Source organism: Bufo bufo, chromosome 3, assembly GCF_905171765.1.
Source record: "Bufo bufo chromosome 3, aBufBuf1.1, whole genome shotgun sequence".
Taxonomy (NCBI): Eukaryota; Metazoa; Chordata; class Amphibia; order Anura; family Bufonidae; genus Bufo; species Bufo bufo.
Genome location: NC_053391.1, coordinates 132,351,591 through 132,372,891, shown reverse-complemented (window position 1 = coordinate 132,372,891; position 21,301 = coordinate 132,351,591). Strand labels below are relative to the sequence as shown.

The following is a 21,301-nucleotide window of genomic DNA, read 5'->3' as shown; positions in this document are numbered from 1 at the left end:
ACTAAGCCAGTTCTCATTTACACCAGTTTAATAAATCTCCCCCTCTGTGTTTCTCTTTTCCTCTGTGTCCCATTCACAGCTGCAAAAAATATTCAAATATTTCGTCCTGTCTGTAAAAAATAATAATAATAAAATGTATGGTGTCTCATTCTTTCCTTACTTCCTCACATGCTGTCTTTTCACCGCACGGCCGCCGGAAATTACGGAATTTTTGTTTTGCTGCCGTGTCTCCTGTACAATAAAGTTACGGTGGAAGGAAGGAAAAAAAAAAAAAACTACAACCAGCGCTCGCGCTCCTATGAAGTGACGTGGCTGCACATTTGGACGAGCGAGCCGTGGACATGGAGGTGGTGGCGCTAGTCGCGGTGACTGTGCTGCTGGGAGGGATAGTCGTGCTGCTGACTCTATGGGGCAGAAAGGCAAAGGAGGGCGCCGAGCCAAGTGGTGAGTGTGAGCAGAGGGTATAATGGGTACCATGGGGCAGAAGGGCAAATGAGGGCATGGGAAGCCGTGCTGCAGCTTCCCATGTACTGCTTGCTCCTGCTGCTGCATGTCGTGTCCTGGCTTCAGATACAATGTACATGACTTGTCCTGCACATTATGCACCATCTCTCTTTAAAAATGATACCAGCCTATTTGGGACCTGAGCTCCAACCCCAGGACCTTTCTTGGACGATCTGATGGTGTATGTAGCAATAAGAGCCTGCTGGTAGTAGACCAGATCATACAAACGAGCTGGGCACCAGTGGAACCCAATACAGCATTTGGCAGTGATGCTACACATCAGCACATATCTGGGTGAATAAAGAATCGCATGCGCAGCGCTTACCCAGCGCTTAGTCCTTGATAGCAGGAGTCACCTCTCCACCCTGGTTAGAGTTCCAGATCTAGGTCTGAGGGGCGCGTGGTTCATTTCCATGAGCTTGGTCTATGCTACAGAAACGCTTACGGTACATCTCCATTGAAGTAATTCATATCCATTATGCTGGCACTTGCTTATGGTATAAAAAGGTTTGGCAGAAACAGAAGCCCTGACACAGAAAAGAACAGAGCGTAAAGGGTTATCTCGTGAAGACCACCACAGTCCATATGATTTATTAGGGTATAATGACATCACCAATTTGTGACCCCTCTCTGTGAACTAGTCTTGGGAATCCCAGCCGTCCTTGTACGGCAAGGACATGTAATGCTACATTTTATTAGAGATCCTCGGATTGTATTCTGAAAGGGGTTAACTCTCTCTTTTTTTGAGGCAATCTCTTTAAACTGAGCCCAGAGTGCATTAATTAATCCTCACTCGTTCCAGCCGGAGCAGATGACGTTACTTGCATAAAATGCTGCCAGAAAAATTTGGACCCAGACTAATTAGGCTCTAACACTGTAAGGCCTCGTTCACACTTCAGTGATTTGTAGGTCAAAATCACAGAACAGGTGCAGATCTTTCCCTTAGGGCTCGTTCACACAACCGTTCAGCCTTTACGTGAACGGGGCAGGAAACCGGAAAGGACTGATTCGGCACATAACGGAGCCCACGGGCCCCATAGACTGCGAATGCAACACGGCCGGTATTCGTATTTTGCAGACCGCAAAATGCGGTTATGTGTATGGGGCCTTATAAATACTGTTTCAAAATGCTTGACTGTGTGAAAGTGGCCTAACAGTAAATGCACAGTTTTAAAAATTTTCTTTCAAAAACCGGTGAATTGTGGTGAATAAGTTGACAATTTTTTGCACCCTTAGCTGAGCAAGCAAACGGTAAACCAGTCCCTGAGAAGCAGCCGGCAAAGAAACAGAAACCGCAGAGGCCACGGAAAGAGAAAGCTCAGCCCCACACCTTCTCCCACCCGCTGCTGGCATCTGCTCTCAAGGTATCCTCATAAATTATTAAAATAATTCTCTTCTTTGTTTCCCTTTTATGTGGGTGAACGGCTCATTTTACTCGGGCTATAAATACTTGCACACTCGGACACGTGAAGGAAAGAAGCATGAAAGAGTGGGCATGTGTTTTGCACTGGGGAGAGTAAGCTGCTGGCAGACACCTCTGGCTTCAGCGTATAGATCGGCCATGTTAAAATCCAGCATCCGGATCCTTTTCTTCCCTGACATCTCCAATAATGGCACGCCCCATACACATTGTCAGGACCAACATTACTTTAAAGGGTTAATGATGACATATCCTCAGGATAGTTTATCATTATCACATCGGCAGAGGTCCGGGTCCTGGTACCCCCGCCAATCAGCTGTCTCAGGAAGCTGCGGCAGCTTTCCAAGCACGGCGCCGTACATTGTGTAGTGGCAGTGCTTTGTATTGCAGTTCAGCCACATTGACTTGACTAGGCCATGTGACCAATGTACGGTGACGTTACTGGTATAGGAAAACGGCGCTGCGCTCGCAGAGTGTCCAACCTCTTCTGACAGCTGATCGGCAGGTGTCGGACCCCCTCAGATCTGATATTGATGAACTAGCCTGAGGATAGGCCGTCAATATCTTTTCCCGGATAAACCCTTTAATGTGTATTTATGGTTACTTTTAGAGAAATTTACAGAAAAATGTTATCTTCAATTGATTGTTATATTTGATATTCATTTATTAAAAGTAGCAGTATACAAATGTTCTTGTTTTAACCCCTTGAGGACTCAGCCCTATTTCACCTTAAGGACTTGGCCATTTTTTGCAAATCTGACCAGTGTCACTTTAAGTGCTGATAACTTTAAAATGCTTTGACTTACCCAGGCTGTTCTGAGAGAGTTTTTTCGTCACATATTGTACTTCATGACACTGCTAAAATTGGGTCAAAAAAGTTAATTTTTTTGCATAAAAAAATACCAGATTTACAAAAAATTTTGAAAAATTTGCAAATTTCAAAGTTTCAGTTTCTCTACTTCTGTAATACATAGTAATACCCCCAAAAATTGTGATGACTTTACATTCCCCATATGCCTACTTCATGTTTGTAGCATTTTGGGAATGATATTTTATTTTTTGGGGATGTTACAAGGCTTAGAAGTTTAGAAGCAAAAAAAAAACCCAATTTTTAGGGACCACTACAGGTCTGAAGTCACTTTGCGAGGCTTACATAATAGAAACCGCCCAAAAATGACCCCATTCTATAAACTACACCCCTCAAGGTATTCAAAACTGATTTTACAAACTTCGTTAACCCTTTAGGTGTTGCACAAGAGTTATTGGCAAATAGGGATGAAATTAGAAATTTGAGAATTTAATTTTTTTGCTTAATTTTCCATTTTAACCCATTTTTTCCACTAACAAAGCAAGGGTTAACAGCCAAACAAGACTGTATCTTTATTGCCCTGACTCTGCCGTTTACAGAAACACCCCAGATGGGGCCGTAAACTACTGTACGGGCACACAGTGGGGCGTAGAGGGAAAGGTGCGCCATATGGTTTTTGGAAGCCAGATTTTGCTGGACTGGTTTTTTGACACCATGTCCCATTTGAAGCCCCCCTGATGCACCCCTAGAGTAGAAACTCCATAAAAGTGACCCCAACTAAGAAACTACACCCCTCAAGGTATTCAAAACTGATTTTACAAACTTTGTTAACCCTTTAGGTGTTGCACAAGATTTAATGGAAAATATAGATACAATTTCAAAATTTCACTTTTTTGGCAGATTTTCCATTTTAATATTTTTTTTCCAGTTACAAAGCAAGGGTTAACAGCCAAACAAAACTCATTAATTATGGCCCTGATTCTGTAGTTTACAGAAACACTCCATATGTGGTCGTAAACCGCTGTACGGGCACGCGGCAGGGTGCAGAAGGAAAGGAATGCCATACAGTTTTTGGAAGGCAGATTTTGCTGGACTGGTTTTTTTGACACCATGTCCCATTTGAAGCCCCCCGATGCACCCCCAGAGTAGAAACTCCCAAAAAGTGACCCCATTTTAGAAACTACGGGATAGGGTGGCAGTTTTGTTGGTACTAGTTTAGGGTACATATGATTTTTGGTTGCTCTATATTACATTGATTTTTTGGCACTTTTTTTGTTTTGTTATTTACAACAATCATCTGACAGGTTAGATCATGTGGTAATTTTATAGAGCAGGTTGTCACGGACGCGGCGATACCTAATATGTATACAATTTTTTTTATTTATGTAAGTTTTACACAATGATTTCATTTTTAAAACAAAAAAAATGTTTGTGTCTCCATAGTCTAAGAGCCATAGTTTTTTTCAGTTTTTGGGCGATTATCTTAAGTAGGGTCTCATTTTTTGCGGGATGAGATGACGGTTTGATTGGCACTATTTTGGGGTGCATATGACTTTTTGATCGCTTGCGATTACACTTTTTGTGACGTAAGATGACAAAAAAGGGCTTTTTTTACACCGTTTTAATTTTTTTACGGTGGTCACCTGAGGGGTTAGGTCATGTGATATTTTTATAGAGCCGGTCGATACGGACGCGGCGATACCTAATATGTATACTTTTTTTAAATTTATTTAAGTTTTACACAATGATTTCATTTTTGAAACAAAAAAAATTATGTTTTAGTGTTTCCATGGTCTAAGAGCCATAGTTTTTTCAGTTTTTGGGCGATTATCTTGGGTAGGGTATGATTTTTGCGGGATGAGATGACTGTTTGATTGGTACTATTTTGTGTACATGCGACTTTTTTGCTCACTTTTATTACCTTTTTTGGGAAGTAAGGTGGGCAAAATTCCAATTTCCTAATAGTTTTTATTTTTATGGCGTTCACCGTGCGGGGAAAGTAACATGACCGTTTTATAGATCAGGTCGTTACGGACGCGGCGATGCCAAACATGTGTAGGGAATTTTTTTTTTTTTTCATTTTTAATCAGTGATAAATGTGTGTGTGTGTGTGTGTGTGTGTTGTTTTTTTTTTTTTCACTTTTTTTTTTTCACTTTTTAAAAAAAATAAAAATAATTGACCCAGACCCACTTGGTTCTTGAAGATCCAGTGGGTCTGATGTCTGTATAATACAGTACAGTACACTATATAGTGTTTTGTACTGTATTTTACTTACACTTTGTCTGAACATATCTCTGCCTTTACCACAGATCTGTTCAGCACCATGGACAGCAGGATGCCTGAGACGGCGTCCTGTTGCCATGGGAACCTTCCCCGTCTGCTCAGTAGTGGCCAGAACTTCGCAGACGGGGGAAGGGTAAGGACGGGGCTGTCTGGGAGCTCTCTCCCTCTCCATCGGGGGCTGCAAAGGCACTGCAGCCCCCCGATGGGAGAGGGAGGGAGCTCCCTCTTATTGTTAACTTTTTCCATATGGCGGTCCGTACGGACCGCGGTATGGAAAGGGTTAAACGGCTGACATCTGCACAGATGTCAGCCATTTATACCAGGGTGTCAGCAATGTGCTGACACCCTGGTATACCCACTGGCCACCAACGAATTTTAAAGAGGAGGCGGGCGGGGGATCGCGATCCCTCCCGCACCGGCCACAACTCCGGATCCACCATTCGCAATAGGTGATTGTCAAAGCTTATCAGCTCAATCCTGACCTCTGCACAGGTCACACAGCATGCCTAGAAAACCCTCCCATAGAAGTCAATGAAGTCCCCTTCTGTCCATAGTGTGTATGGCCCCTGCGGCTGTTCCAAAGCATATTTCTAAATGTATAGAACAGCTCAGGCAAGATGGCCGTCGCCATAATCCTGTTTAGAAAATAGAATTAAAAAAATTTGCAATCAGAAAATAAAAAAACAGGCATATGATATGTGTCGCTATTTGGTTTTACCTGGCAGAAAAACATTTCAGTGACACTTTCCCTTTACAGGGAGTGCACAACCTTTTCTGGTTGGGGGCCACATTGTCAGACTGAACCAATTCTAAGGGCCGAAAATAAAATTTAAAGCGGAATTGCCATCTGAAACACTGGCACATTGTATGTACAGTATATATCATTAAAGGGGTTATCCCATCTTAGACAATGGGGGCATATCACTAGGATATGCCCCCATTGTCTCATAGGTGCGAGTCCCACCTCTGCGACCCGCACCTACAAGGAGAACGGAGCTGGGGAGAGTTGTGGCTGGAGGACCCCGGGTTTCCCGGGGTCTGTCCACCACCAGGCGCAGCTCCCCGCCTCTCCCATTGAAGTGAATAGGAGCGCACCGCTCCCATTCATTTCTATGGGGGCGACGGAAATAGCCGAGCCAGCGCTCTGCTATTTTCGACGGCTCCATAGAAATGAATGGAGGGCGGCTGCACATGCGCAGGGTGCCCTCCTCAAGTTTCTCCGCTCCGTTCTCCTTGTAGTTGCGAGTCCCAGAGGTAGGACCCGCACCTATCAGACAATGGGGGCATATCTTAGCGATATGCCCCCATTGTCTAAGATGGGATAACCCCTTTAATGTCTAGTTACACTTCTAGTACTCTAATGGGAGAATAGATGAAAAATACATGTGAGCAGCCACAAGACATAGACATACATGTCTGCTAGCAGATGGTTGGGGGGCCGCACAGAATGGTATAGAGGGCCGCATGTTGTCCCCGGGCCGGAGGTTGTGCACCCCTGCTTTAACCCCTTAAGGACACATGACGTATCGGTACGGCATGTTTCCCGAGTCCTTAAGGACACATGACGTACCGGTACGTCATGTGTTGTTCCGATCACTGCCGTCCAGCCGGCTGTGATCGGGACAAGGTGCAGGCACCTCGGCTAAATGCGCGGGCGGGTCCCGTGTATGGAAAAGGTTAACAGCTCAGGAAGCTCCCTCCCTCTCCCATCGGGGGGCTGCTGTGCCTTTGCAGCCCCCCGATGGAGAGGGAGAGAGCCCCCAGACAGCCCCCCTGCTTACCCTTCCCCATCTGCGCAGTTTTGGCCACTACTGAGCAGACGGGGAAGGTTCCCATGGCAACAGGACGCCGCCTCAGGCATCCTGCTGTCCATGGTGCTGAACAGATCTGTGCTAAAGGCATAGATCTGTTGAGACAAAGTGTAAGTAAAATACAGTACAAAACACTATATGGTGTACTGTACTGTATTATACAGACATCAGACCCACTGGATCTTCAAGAACCAAGTGGGTCTGGGTCAAAAAAAAAGTGAAAAAAAAGTAAAAATCAAAAAACACATTTATCACTAATTAAAAATTAAAAAAATAAAATTCCCTACACATGTTAGGTATCGCCGCGTCCGTTACGACCTGATCTATAAAACGGTCATGTTACTTTACCCCAGTGCTTCTCAAATAGTGGGGCGCGAGGCTCCGTAAAGGGGGGCTCGTTTGACCTCGGCAAACACTGTCATATTGGATGTCCAGATCGGATTATCCGACTCACTCGCAAGCGGCATCCCACACGGCGTCGGTTGCCTAGCAACTCTACCGCTGGAGAGAGGGAGCAGCGCGGCGCGATCACTGGAGATTGTCCCAGTGCAGCCCCAGTAGCAGCCCGACGCGGAGGACCACGTGACACATGCAGAAGACCCGTGGAGACATACAGGAATCAATACGCCGGTTCCTAGTGCCACTCACAGAGGAGAAAGAGCAGGACGCCGGCATGTCATCAAGGCAGAGTCGCAAAGATACATCCGCAGCATCACCAGGTGGGAAAACAAGAGCTGAAGCACAGAAAGAACATAAAGAGCAGGGGTCAAGGAGAGGAGGTAGGACAAACACAAAATCTGATAATAAAACTGAAAAGGGGAAAAGAAATAGTAACCAGGGGATGGAGGAGGAAAAAGTATACGAACTAGAAGGCAGTACCTTGGATCAAAAGGAGGAGGGGGAAGGTGCAAAAAGACGCTCTGCAGGTAAACTAAGCCCTGAAGGTAACCTAGATAAAAAAGGGCATAATAGCAGGAATGCAGGAGTGGAAGGGGTACAAAGCACACCGCAGGAGGATACCAATAATAAGGTGTACTATAACAATTTTATAGACAAATGATACTATTTACAGTCGCGCAGGGGGCGCGAAATGTTTTCTTCTTCCTGGGGGGGGGGGGCCATGACAGAAAATAATTGAGAAGCACTGCTTTACCCGAACGGTGAACGCCATAAAAATAAAAAATTATGATGAAATTGAAATTTTGCCCACCTTACTTCCCAAAAAAGGTAATAAAAGTGATCAAAAAAGTTGCATGTACGCCAAAATTGTAACAATCAATCCGTCATCTCATCCCGCAAAAATCATACCCTACCCAAGATAATCGCCCAAAAACTGAAAAACTATGGCTCTTAGACTATGGAAACACTAAAACATGATTTTTTTTTGTTTCAAAAATGAAATCATTGTAAAACTTACATAAATAAAAAAAGGTATACATATTAAGGTATCGCCGCGTCCGTATCGACCTGCTCTATAAAAATATCACATGACCTAACCCCTCAGATGACCACCGTAAAAAAATAAAAACGGTGTAAAAAAAGCCAATTTTTTTTGTCATCTTGCGTTATAAAAAGTGTAATAGCAAGCAATCAAAAAGTCATATGCACCCCAAAATAGTGCCAATCAAACCGTCATCTCATCCCGCAAAAAATGAGACCCTACTTAAGATAATCGCCAAAAAAACTGAAAAAACTATGGCTCTTAGATTATGGAGACACAACCTTTTTTTTTGTTTTAAAAATGAAATCATTGTGTAAAACTTACATAAATAAAAAAAATTGTATACATATTAGGTATCGCCGTGTCCGTGACAACCTGCTCTATAAAATTACCACATGATCTAACCTGTCAGATGAATGTTGTAAATAACAAAAAAAAAAAAAAACGGTGCCAAAAAAGCTATTTCTTGTTACCTTGCCGCACAAAAAGTGTAATATAGAGCAACCAAAAATCATATGTACCCTAAACTAGTACCAAAAAAACTGCCACCCTATCCCGTAGTTTCTAAAATGGGGACACTTTTTTGGAGTTTCTACTCTAGGGGTGCATCAGGGGGGCTTCAAATGGGACATGGTGTCAAAAAAACAGTCCAGCAAAATCTGCCTTCCAAAAACCGTATGGCATTCCTTTCCTTCTGTGCCCTGCCGTGTGCCCATACAGCAGTTTTACGACCACATATGGGGTGTTTCTGTAAACTACAGTTTCAGGGCAATAAATAATGAGTTTTGTTTGGCTGTTAACCCTTGCTTTGTAACTGGAAAAAAAATATTAAAATGGAAAATCTGCCAAAAAAGTGAAATTTTGAAATTGTATCTATATTTTCCATTAAATCTTGTGCAACACCTAAAGGGTTAACAAAGTTTGTAAAATCAGTTTTGAATACCTTGAGGGGTGTAGTTTCTTAGTTGGGGTCACTTTTATGGAGTTTATACTCTAGGGGTGCATCAGGGGGGCTTCAAATGGGACATGGTGTCAAAAAACCAGTCCAGCAAAATCTGGCTTCCCAAAACCAAACGGCGCACCTTTTCACTCTACGCCCAGCTGTGTGGCCGTACAGTAGTTAACGGCCACATATGGGGTGTTTCTGTAAACGGCAGAGTCAGGGCAATAAAGATAGTCTTGTTTGGCTGTTAACCCTTGCTTTGTTATTGGAAAAAATGGGTTAAAATGGAAAATTGGGCAAAAAAATGAAATTCTCAAATTTCATCCCCATTTGCCACTAACTCTCTTGTGCAACACCTAAAGGGTTAACGAAGTTTGTAAAATCAGTTTTGAATACCTTGAGGGGTGTAGTTTATAGAATGGGGTCATGTTTGGGTGGTTTCTATTATGTAAGCCTCGCAAAGTGACTTCAGACCTGTAGTGGTCCCTAAAAGTTGGGTTTTTGTAAATTTCTGAAAAATTTCAAGATTTGCTTCTAAACTTCTAAGCCTTGTAATATCCCCAAAAAATAAAATATCATTTCCAAAATAATTCAAACATGAAGTAGACATATGGGGAATGTAAAGTCATCACAATTTTTGGGGGTATTACAGAAGTAGAAAAACTGAAACTTTGAAATTTGCAAATTTTTCAAAATTTTTGGTAAATTTGGTATTTTTTTTATGCAAAAGGAAAAAAAATTTTGGACTTCATTTTACCAGTGTCATGAAGTACAATATGTGACGAAAAAACTATTTCAGAATGGCCTGGATAAGTCAAAGCGTTTTAAAGTTATCAGCACTTAAAGTGACACTGGTCAGATTTGCAAAAAAATGGCCTGGTCCTTAAGGTGAAATAAGGCTGTGTCTTTAAGGGGTTAAGGCATACATTTTTATTTTTAGTTAATTTATTTTTTTTATATATAATTCAGTAATATAGGTGATAATAGTAAATCGTCTTACAGCTGACACTGCTGCAGCGTCATTGATCTCACCCCACACCTATTAATCCAGCTCTGGGTGGAGAGAAATCGCCAAGAGCTCCAGCTGGGTCTGGTCTCCGCCTCCGCAGATAAAATAAAAGTTTAGGTACGCTTTCAAATCCATACAGACAGAGCGAATTGAGTTTTGAAAACCCCATTGATGTGTATTGTACGGTACTTTGTTGTGGAATTTGGTGCGGAAAAAAGTCTGCTTCATAACCACCACATTTTCATGCGACTACAAGCCCATTGGCCCCTTTTTTTTTGCCAGTCTCAGTAAAGTGAGTAGTTGGATCGATGTGTGCTAAATTTATTAAAAGCTGCATGCTTCATAATAAATTTGGCCCATTTTTACCTAAATGAAATCTATGCGCGCATGAGCTGGTGTAGTTCTATGCCAATATTTGGCCCATTTTAGGTAAATATCTGGCTTAAACTTTTTCTCTTCTTTGCAAGCTAAAAAGTGGCGCCCACTGCTTTATGAATGTGGGCCATTGTGTCCTGGCTGTGTGGCTGCCTCAGGACCCAGCCTTATTTCCAGGCTGTTCTGTAGTGATCACGGCTTAATAATTGATGTGCTCGTTCTTGAATGTTTCCTCCAGGCTCATAGTGGATCCATAACCTGTCTGGATTTTAGCAGTAACGGTAAATATTTGGCTTCTTGTTCGGATGATAGGACTGTCAGGATATGGAGTACTAAGGACTTCCTTGAAAAGGAGCACCGATGTATGAGAGCCAATGTGGACCTAGACCACGCTACCTATGTCCGCTTCAGTCCTGACTGCAGGTAAAATCTCCACTTTTTGCTTCATCACCGTGGATTTTTCCCCTCACCCATGACAGTACCCATGCCAGTAGCACCTGCCGTCAAGGACAGGAAACCTGAGGAGATAAAATGGTTCACACTCCCACCATACCGCAATTCAGATTTCCTGTCCTCTAGATGGGAAGTACCGAGAGAGCTCTTGATTCTAGGTAAACAGGTTCACACTTAGGGGCTGTGGAAGGTCCCGGTGTACATTACCAGGAGGTGGCACCTGTGATTTGGCATGGGGAAATGGGGGCACCTGTGGTTTGGCATGTATAATGTTATTGGTGGAGGGAGAGGGGTTAATGGGGGGCATCTGTGATTTGGCACATGTGGGGGACATGGTGGAAGGTATGGAGGCACTGGGGAAGGGGGGGGGGGACATCATGGAAATCTGGTTGGAGGGGCTGATGGCGGTGCCATCATGGGGGCACTGGGGAACATGGCATGGAAGGGCTGCTGATCTGATGGCACTGGGGGAGTGGGGCACATGGTGGATGCCATAGGAGGCACTGGGAAAGGGGGACATTTTTATAAAGAAATACATTATTTTAAGAAGGTTTTTATTAGATTAATCGTAAAAAATAATCAATAGAATACCGATTGCTTAAATTATCGTTTACTGCAGCCCTAGTTCCTGCTATTTACATGAAACCCCTTTTGGTGTTCTATCTCTTCTGTGTGTGAATGCAGTACATTTGGAGGTTGAAGGTGTTTTTTTTTTGTGTATAAAGTGTTTTCTCTCGATAAGGCCTCATGCAGACGACTGTATGTATTTTGCGATCCGCAAAAAATACGAATGACGTCTGTGTGCATTCCATATTTTGCAGAACGGAACAGCTGGCCCTTAATAGAACAGTACTATCCTTGTCCGTAATGCGGACAATAACAGGACATGCTCTATTTTTTTTGCGGAACGGACATATACGGTCCACAAAAAAAGTGAACTGACACGGAAAGAAAATACGTTTGTGTGGATGAGGCCTAATTCTGCAGCTTTTTATACCCTTTGTGCATCAGTTTTCGAATATCTTTTTTTAATGACTTTCCTCAAAATGGAAATCTAGTGATAATGTTCCAAATGCTATACCTATGAGGCTTTGGGGGCATCTGCATCTTGAGTTAAATTGTCGCACAACGAGCACCATCTGAGCTTGATGGATCCCATAGACTTATAGTGGGGACCGGGATGTGGGACTTTGAGTGGAAAAAAGTGCTATATGTCTCTGATGCGGTTGTGAATAGAGCCTAACTTAGGCTAGTTTTACACTAGCGCTTGTACATCCGGCAGGCTGTTCCACCTGGATCTCTCTGTGTTCTGGCATTGCCAGAAGCTACAGCGTTGACGCTGGCAATGCCGGAATACAGAGAGTTTTGGCAAGCTGTTCACTGCCGGATGTACAAGTGCTAGTGTGAACTAGCCTTACACACAGATGATTTTATTACGATTTCAAACCATTTTGATATGATGCAGCGCAGAAGGAATACTAATGGTCTTTCTCTTCCTTTTAAGAACCTTTATTGTATTCTTAGCAAATGGAGATACAATCCGAGTGTTTAAAATGACCAAGAAAGACGATGCGTTCATCTTCTCTGCTCATGAAGACTTCCAAAAACATCATAAAGCCATTGTCATTAATATTGGAATTGCAGAAACAGGTGTGTGGAAGACAAGAAAACGGGGTGGGGCTTGGTGGGAGGGGTGGGGCCTCTGCAGCCCAAAAGATTTACATTATTATAGTTTATACCAGAATCTGGCTTAAATGATAGTTTAAATGTATGCCAGTTCATAGCAACTTCTGGCTGCCTGGAAATTTGCCAGATTAATAAAACTGGCGCATTCTGCACCAGTGGACTTTATACTAAGACTGGGATTTGTAACACCAGTCTTAGTATATCTGCTCCAGTGTATCTTAAAGGGGTTGTGCAGCAATATATAAAATGCACCTAGGATTTAGAGGAGGAAAATTAAGGAAAAATAAATAAATAAAACATTTATCAGACCTCGGAACAGCCCATCCCCCACCGCAGCCTCCATCAGCATCTGATCAGACACCCATCCGACCACATATCAGGCATAAAAAAAAGAAATAAACTTACCGGTACCTTGCTTGCTCCGGACAGCACAGCACTGTGACTTGATGTTGCACAGTGTCAGGTCATATGCACGCCCATGTGCACTATGTCTTTACGCTGTGCAGAGCGGGGCCCGGAAGAAAACCACTGGTCATTAGTATTCAGACTATAAGACGCACTGCCATTTTCCTCACTTTTGCGGGGGAAAAGTGCATCTTTTAGTCCGAAAAATACAATTTTCTTTATTTCAGCCCCTCTAAGGGACTTGCAATCATTAGATTTCTTCTACCATAGAATAAAATGGCTTACTGGAGCTTAATAGAAACTTTAGCATGACATATTCAGAAGGGGGACGCTCGGTCACCGGGAGCAGCCCTCCCGCTAGATGCCATGGGTGCAGTTGATCACAGTAGGGTTGTTGCGATACCCAAATTTTGATTCGATTTCGATACCATAAAAAAGTATTGCGATACTCGATACCACGCGGAAAGAAAAACACCAAAAAAGCCACGTGCATTCCGCATTTAAAAAGGACAATTTATTTATTTATTTATTTTATATATCTTATATGTAAAATTGGGAAAGGGGATGATTTATACTTCAAATATATAAAAAAAATAATTTACTTTTTATTTAATAACTATTAGCCCCTTAGGGGCTAGAACATGGGATCTTTTCATCCCTTGTCCTATTCACCCTGATAGAGCTCTATTAGGCTGGGTTCACACTTGAGCGTATTTGATATGCGCGTTTTTGTCCATAGTCAACGCGCGTATTTGTGTGATTGACAGCAGTGTCCTATGGCCGCAAACGCGCGACAAAACGCCCCAAAGAAGCTCAAGAACTTTTTTTTTAGCGTAGGGCGTTTTTCAGCGCGTTCAAACGCGCTGTAAAACGCTCAAGTGTGAACCCAGCCTTAGGGTGAATAGGACTTCACACTCTCCCTGCTGCCCTGTGCATAGTACACACAGCAGCAGGGATGTTACCATGGCAGCCGGGGCTTCAGTATGGTCCTGGTTGCCATAGTAACCGATCGGAGCCCCAGGATTACACAGCTGGGGCTCCGATCAGAAGCTGCTGGCAATGAGGAGGAGCAGAGAGGGGACCCTGTGGCCACTGCCACCTATGATTTTAATACTGGGGGGGGGGGGGGGTTGAGGGAGGGGCGCCACCAATGATAATTAATCTTTAATACAGGAGGCGGGTGTCGGCAGCAGATCAGCGACAGTTAACCCCTCAGGTGCCGCACCTGAGGGGTTAACTGCCGCTGATCGCAGCTCCCTGTCAGAGGCAGGGTGCCGGCTATGTGATTCTGCTGCCGCCACCTGCCTCCTGTATTAAAGGTTAACTATCATTGGTGGCGCAGTGCGCCCGCCCCTCTCTCTTCTTATTGGCCGCAGCGGCCCAGGTGGGAGGGAGAGAGTGACTCCTTCTCCCCTGTGCTGCTGAGGGAACATGAGCGCACGGACAGCAGGGCGCACTATGTTCTCTGATGCTAGGCTGCGCAGTAGGGCAGCCTAGTATGGATAAATGTCAAATCCCCTGTCGGGAAGTGGTTAATCTTCTCTTTTTTTTTTTTTTTTTTTGTTTAGCATATTTATTATTCTGTGTCTCTGCTTTTCTTTATACAGGGAAGTTTATTATGACTGCATCAAATGATACCACTATTTTGATTTGGAATCGGAAGGGTGATGTACTGGCAACTATCAATACCAACCAGGTTGCAAATTCCTACGCTAGTGTGTCACCTTGTGGGAGGTAACAGTCCCCGCTTTTATTTCAACTCCTCAGTTGTCTCTTATTTATTGTTTTCATATCATTTACAAATGTCAGGCCCCTTTCACACGAGCGTGACTGATTAGGTCCGAATGCGTTCAGTGAAACTTGCACCGTTTTGCAAGCAAGTTCATTCAGTTTTGTCTAAATTGTATTCAGTTGTTCAGTTTTTATCACGCTGGTGCAATGCGTTTTGATGCGTTTTTCACGCGCGTCATAAAAAACTGAAGGTTTACAAACAACATCTCTTAGCAACCATCAGTGAAAAACGCATTGCATTCACATTTGCTTCCGGATGCAATGCGTTTTTCACTGAAGCATCATTCACTTCTATGAGGGCAGGGCTGCGTAAACGCGGAATATAGAACATGCTGCGTTTTTTCACGAACTGATGCTTGAAAAAAACACCTGTACACAGACCGATTGAAATGAATGGGTCAGGATTCAGTGCAGGTGCTATGTGTTCACGTCACGCATTGCACCCGCGCGGAAAACTCGCTCGTGTGAAAGGGGCCTAAGGCTTGTCTATATGCTTAACACTTTTCACGACGCAGCCAGTTTTATAAAAATTACATTTCCGTTTTTTTCCTCCTCACCTTCTAAGGACTATAACCTTTTTATTTTTCCGTTAATATAGCCGATTGAGGGCTTGTTTTTCTAATGGACTAGTTGTAATTTCAGTGGCACAATTTATGTATTGCAAAGGTGTAGAAGAATTTTGTTGGGTGAATGAGATACAAACTGTACTCAGCCATTGTTGTTTGGGTTTGGCATATACGGTGTGTACTATACAGTACAATGACATGATGACTAGGGAAGAGCGAATCGCCTTTGGATAAAAAACTTGGAACCGAGCCAGAGTTCGGGAAATGTTGTTTTTTTACAGTACAAATTAATTTGTGAAGTTATTGCGCGAAGTCTCGCGAGACTTCGTGAAGCAATAACTTCGGCTCATCGGAGCCAATACATTCTAATACTGTACAGAGCTCCTGCTCCGTACAATATTAGAACAAAGTTTTATGCGAATCGACTTCGGATGTTTCATCCGAAGTCTATTTGCTCATCCCTAATGTCCTTTTTCTGTGGGTCATTACGATTACAGCAATACAAGATTGATTAATTATTTTTTACTACTTTAAAAAAAATGAAAAACCTTTTCTTTAAAATATTTTGTGCCACCAGGTTCATCTATATATCTATATCTATATCTATATCTATATCTATATCTATATATATATTTTATTTATTTTTTTCCTCCTTTGACAGAGGTATTGTGTGGGCTCATTTTTTGCTGGGCGAGCTGTGGATTTTATTGATATAAATTTGAGGAATATGCAACTTTTAGATTTTTTTTATTTATTTTTATTCAATTTTTTTGGGGGAGACGAGGGACACTACCAATTATGGTGATGCCAATTATGTTTATCTTTTTCATATGTGAAAAGTTTGTTGTTTTTCTTCTTTTTTATGTATATTATAAGTTAGCTAATTTTTACTGTCTACTTGTGAATACCAAATTTGATAAAATTCTATTACAGAGGCAGACTAATAGGATCGGTAACATGGCAGCTGCTATAGCAACTGATCAGCATCCCGCAATTGTGTTGCGGGGGTGCCATTTGGAGGACAGATGGAGCAGTCTCCCTGTGTCTAACTGCTCAGGTGCTGTAGTTGCTATTGACCATGGCATCTGAGGACAGCTGGCATCCATTGTGTATGGTGCAGGTGCAGTCTGTGAGCCTGCTCTATTCACTCCTCAGGCACCTTGGCTGTCAGTTACATCCAGGTGCACAGAGGGTTTAAAGGAGTTATCCAATCCCTATAATGACCCCCAGAATGCCCGGGCCCCTCCTCTAGAGCATACTTGTTCCTGCATGGCCGCCACAGCATCTTCCCAAAACATCCAGCGACGGGGGGAGAAGCCGATAGCAGGCCGCGTCGGTGATCAGCCTCCCTAGTGTCACACGTTTTGCTAAAATCTTGTGCTAAACAGCTCGAGCGCATGCCCAATGAGTCCTGATATTCATGAGCTCCTGGCTCTCCCCGCCCACCTGCTACTGATTCATACGGAAGAAAAACTGTCAGAGGCAGTTGAGCGGGGAGAGCCGTGAGCTCATGAATATGGGGACTGGTTGTCATGCGCTGGAGCTGTTAGAACCTAGCAGCAGAAAACTGGTGACCGATTCCCTTTAGGGTCCATTCACACGTCCGTAACTGTTTTGCGATCCGCAAAACACGGACACCCGCCATGTGCGTTCTGCATTTCTCGCCCATATTCATTGGGGGACACAGGAACCGTGGGTATAGCTATGTCCTCTAGGAGGCCTTGACCCTAGTAAAAGCTGTTAGCTCCTCCCCTGGCAGCTATACCCCCTCCAGCCTGGAGAGAGAGCTTCAGTTTTTTCTAGTGTCAATAGGAGGCAAGACCTCCCTGCTCTGCAGGGATCTCCAGAAGATTTTTATCACTTGTCCTCCTTACACACATTCCCATGATTTTACCAGGTGCATACTTGCATCGGCGGCCGCTGCCTTAGGCCACATGGTCTTGCAGGCGGCAGTTTCTTAGATGCCTGCAGGGATGATTGCGTCCATGCGTCTGTGGTTTTTCCCTCCCTGTGGACTGCTTTCGGACATCCCACGGTTCCTGTGTCCCCCAATGAATATGGGTGAGAAAAGGAGATTTTTGTATAACTTACCAGTAAAATCTCTTTGTCGCACTTCATTGGGGGACACAGCACCCACCCAGTATTGTTGTTCGACCACAGTTGTGGCTGTTGCTGGTTAGAACCCCGTTGGGTTTTCGGCATGGTTGATGTTCCATGTTTTTTCGTTGGTTTACTTGCTTCTCCTACTGCTTCTACTAAAACTGAAGCTCTCTCCAGGCTGGAGGGGGTATAGCTGCCAGGGGAGAAGCTAACAGCTTTTACTAGTATCAACGCCTCCTAGAGGACATAGCTATACCCACGGTTCCTGTGTCCCCCAATGAAGAGCGAGAGAGATTTTACTGGTGTTATACAAAAATCTCCTCCTTTTTGTGGACTGCACATGGCCGGCACTATAATAGAAATGCCTATTCTTGTTCGTGTCCTTGGACAAGAATAGAGTATGTTCTATTTTTTTTGCGGGGCCACGGAACGATTTCAGTATAATGTACAAAAACTATTAAAGTTACACAAACGGAGAAGCAATGTATTAAAACACTTTTAAAAAAATCACAAAAGGGCTAAAATATATCTCGGTCTATACACCCCTATCCTCACTATTTAAGGAACCCTTCAGAATGAATAGCAATAAATAGATTTGCAGTTTACTAGCACAATATACCACAAATGCAGGCCCCCCCCCCCCCCCCCCCTCCCCAAATCAACAGAATAAAATGTAGACTTGAAGCATTGACATTTTCATATGTTTTGTTGTTCACAGGTTTGTAGCAAGCTGTGGTTTCACGCCAGATGTGAAGGTTTGGGAGGTCTGCTTTGGTAAATCAGGGGAGTTCCGGGAAGTCTCCCGGGCATTTGAATTGAAAGGCCACTCGGCGGGTGTTTGTGGATTTGCTTTCTCCAATGATTCCAGCAGGTCAGTATTTCTTGTGTGTATATGATGGACGAAGTGGAGCAAAATATGAGAACAAGCACTACCAGCAGTGATCCACCACATGCAGGAGCTGTACATCCTGTCCCCCAGCCTACAATGAACCTGTACTGGGTGCTGATAATTATACTTTGCAGATATCCCAGTTCTTATATAGCCTGGCTTAATCCTTAGATCAATCAGTCACCATTACAGATGAGATGTGCATAAACTTCCCCACTCTCTAGAGAAGAGACCTCTGTAGATCTGTTGGCAGCCTTCCCCTTCTTCCCACACATTCCCTATTTCCACTTTTTTGTCTAATCCCTCAGTCTTTCATGCCTCATATTTGTCATGGTTTTCACTGATTGCAGAGTTTAACACTTACAGGCAAGGCAATAGCAATGTACTAAGGGGAATGAAGATGTCTTTTCTTTGCATGCACTATTGACAATATATCAATTTTTAAAGGGCTGCATTGTACATGGTTCATAAAATCTACTGTGTTTACGCTCTGTGAATGTTGAACCTTGTGTATTAACCCTTCAATGCTTCCAGGTGTATTTTAAAGACACATTGACTTGTGATCACCAGCATTATACAGCCATACTCATCGCAGCTGAGTGGATCAGAGTTCCCTCGTCTTTAATACTGTGGTCAGATCTGATTGAATCTATACAAGGTGGATTCCCCTTGAACCTGTGACCTCTATGGAGACAGTCTGGGACCAGGCAAAGGCCACCAGGGCTGTCTCTTGTGTAAAGTATAATTAAGTGTAAAAAAAAAAAAAAAAGCTTTTACACAAGAAATTTTTTCTCTGACCCTCACTGCAGGGGCCGGGCAGCCCCTGATAGCCGGGCCCCTGCTGTATCCGCCGGTATCGCTGTAAAAGCCAATGCCGGTGGATTAACCCCTTCTATGCCGCAGTCAGCGCTGAAGGTGCATGTGGCGGGTGAAGGAGCCCATTGGGTCCCCGTGCTGCTCTGGCAGAGACCCGATGTGTGACAAAGCAGCCCAATGGCATGCATGGCATCGGGACCTGCCTTCTACGGGGGCCGAGGAGATCCAGCCCCAGGCTAGGTCTCCTAGGCAACCTGTTAGTGTATTACACTGAGTAATACACTAATGGGCAATGCATTACAATAAAGACCCTCAAAAGTTGAAGTCCCAGAGTGGGACAGAAATAAAGTAAAGACATTTTTGTCACCTTACATCACAAAAAATGCAACACTAAGTGATCAAAATGGCGTATGCCTGACAAAATGGTACCAATAAAACTTTTGTATGAATCGTATTTTGTATTTTAGCTATTTGTTTTGCATTTATAATATTTTGTTAAAAAAATATATATATATTTTTTTTTCATAGAATGGCATCTATATCTAAAGATGGGACATGGAAGCTCTGGAAAACAGATGTTGAGTATAAAAAGCAACAAGACCCCTACCTGCTGTTAACAGGAAAATGGTCCGGCAAAGAGCCCTGTCGTATTGCATTGTCTCCTGATGGTCGTACAGTTGCCATAGCCAGTGTCTGTGATATCACAGTATACAACGCTCAGACTGGGGCAGTAGAGGAAGAATTCAAATCTGTACACGCAGCCGTGATCTCAGCCCTTGCATTTGATATCAACAACAGATTTTTGGTCTCTACTGGAGATCGTGTAATCCGTGTCTTTCATAATTCAGCCGGATACCGAGCCGCCATTGCTGACATGAAGGAAATGCTTAAGAAAGCCAATACCAAGGGCACAAAGGACAGGCTACAGCAACAAATAAAGGATGCCCAAAAGGCACTAGATGCTATATACAAACAGTAGAATGGAGACTGTTTTTATAATTGTTTTGATACAAAAACAACTACACTTTGTAAAATTAAAATGTTTCTGAGGAAATTTTATATTATGTGGCTTACCAGTGTTTTTCCCCTGTATAAGTGGTTGCAGTGACTTAAAATGCCACAGACAGTACCAGTCCTTGACATACATAATTGGCTGGCAGGCCAAGCCAATCAGCATGTATGTTTTACGAGTAAATACTCATCTTTCGCCAAAGTGAGCAGCCAATGTTGCTTCTCTGACATTGGGTGAACAAACCCTTTGTCGGCCACAGTTACAAATGAAGCCGGTGGTCCCACTGATTCGGGCAGTCTTCTGGTTCTGGAAGTGAGAACTGATTGGCTTGAAGCCATTCACCCATTCTGAAAGCATGGAAGATGCAGTCACCTGAAGTGCTTCCATAGACCCCGATATGTACAATTATAAACTAGAACCTATTGGTAGCCAAGGCCAACAGCACCACCGAGAAATATTGTTTATAATTAAGGTACCCGGATCCTGAGTGAGGCGCATTCTTAGCAATCATGTATTTGCTATGGAAAAAATAAATAAAATGTGATCAAAAAGTCACACACACTCCAAAGTGGTATCAATAAAAACTAAAGATCGTCCCGCAAAAAATGAGCCCCTACACAGCTCTATACTATGAACAAAAAAAAGTTAAGGAGTTCAGAAAATGAAAAAAATAAAATAAAAAATTATTTATATATATATACTGCTCAAAAAAATAAAGGGAACACAAAAATAACACATCCTAGATCTGAATTAATTAAATATTCTTCTGAAATACTTTGTTCTTTACATAGTTGAATGTGCTGACAACAAAATCACACAAAAATGTAAAAATGGAAATCAAATTTTTCAACCCATGGAGGTCTGGATTTGGAGTCACACTCAAAATTAAAGTGGAAAAACACACTACAGGCTGATCCAACTTTGATGTAATGTCCTTAAAACAAGTCAAAATGAGGCTCAGTAGTGTGTGTGGCCTCCACGTGCCTGT

General features: G+C 43.1%; 1 protein-coding gene across 1 annotated transcript; it reads left to right on the top strand.

Moving 5' to 3' along the window:
* Nucleotides 1–289: 289 nt before the first annotated feature.
* Nucleotides 290–20,358, top strand: TBL2 (transducin beta like 2). Its single transcript, XM_040423599.1, has 7 exons — nucleotides 290–444; nucleotides 1,741–1,868; nucleotides 10,834–11,018; nucleotides 12,553–12,698; nucleotides 14,747–14,873; nucleotides 18,315–18,467; nucleotides 19,830–20,358. Exons 1-7 carry the CDS (start codon nucleotides 342–344, stop codon nucleotides 20,278–20,280), a joined length of 1,293 nt encoding a protein of 430 aa, XP_040279533.1. The 5' UTR covers nucleotides 290–341; the 3' UTR covers nucleotides 20,281–20,358.
* Nucleotides 20,359–21,301: the final 943 nt, after the last annotated feature.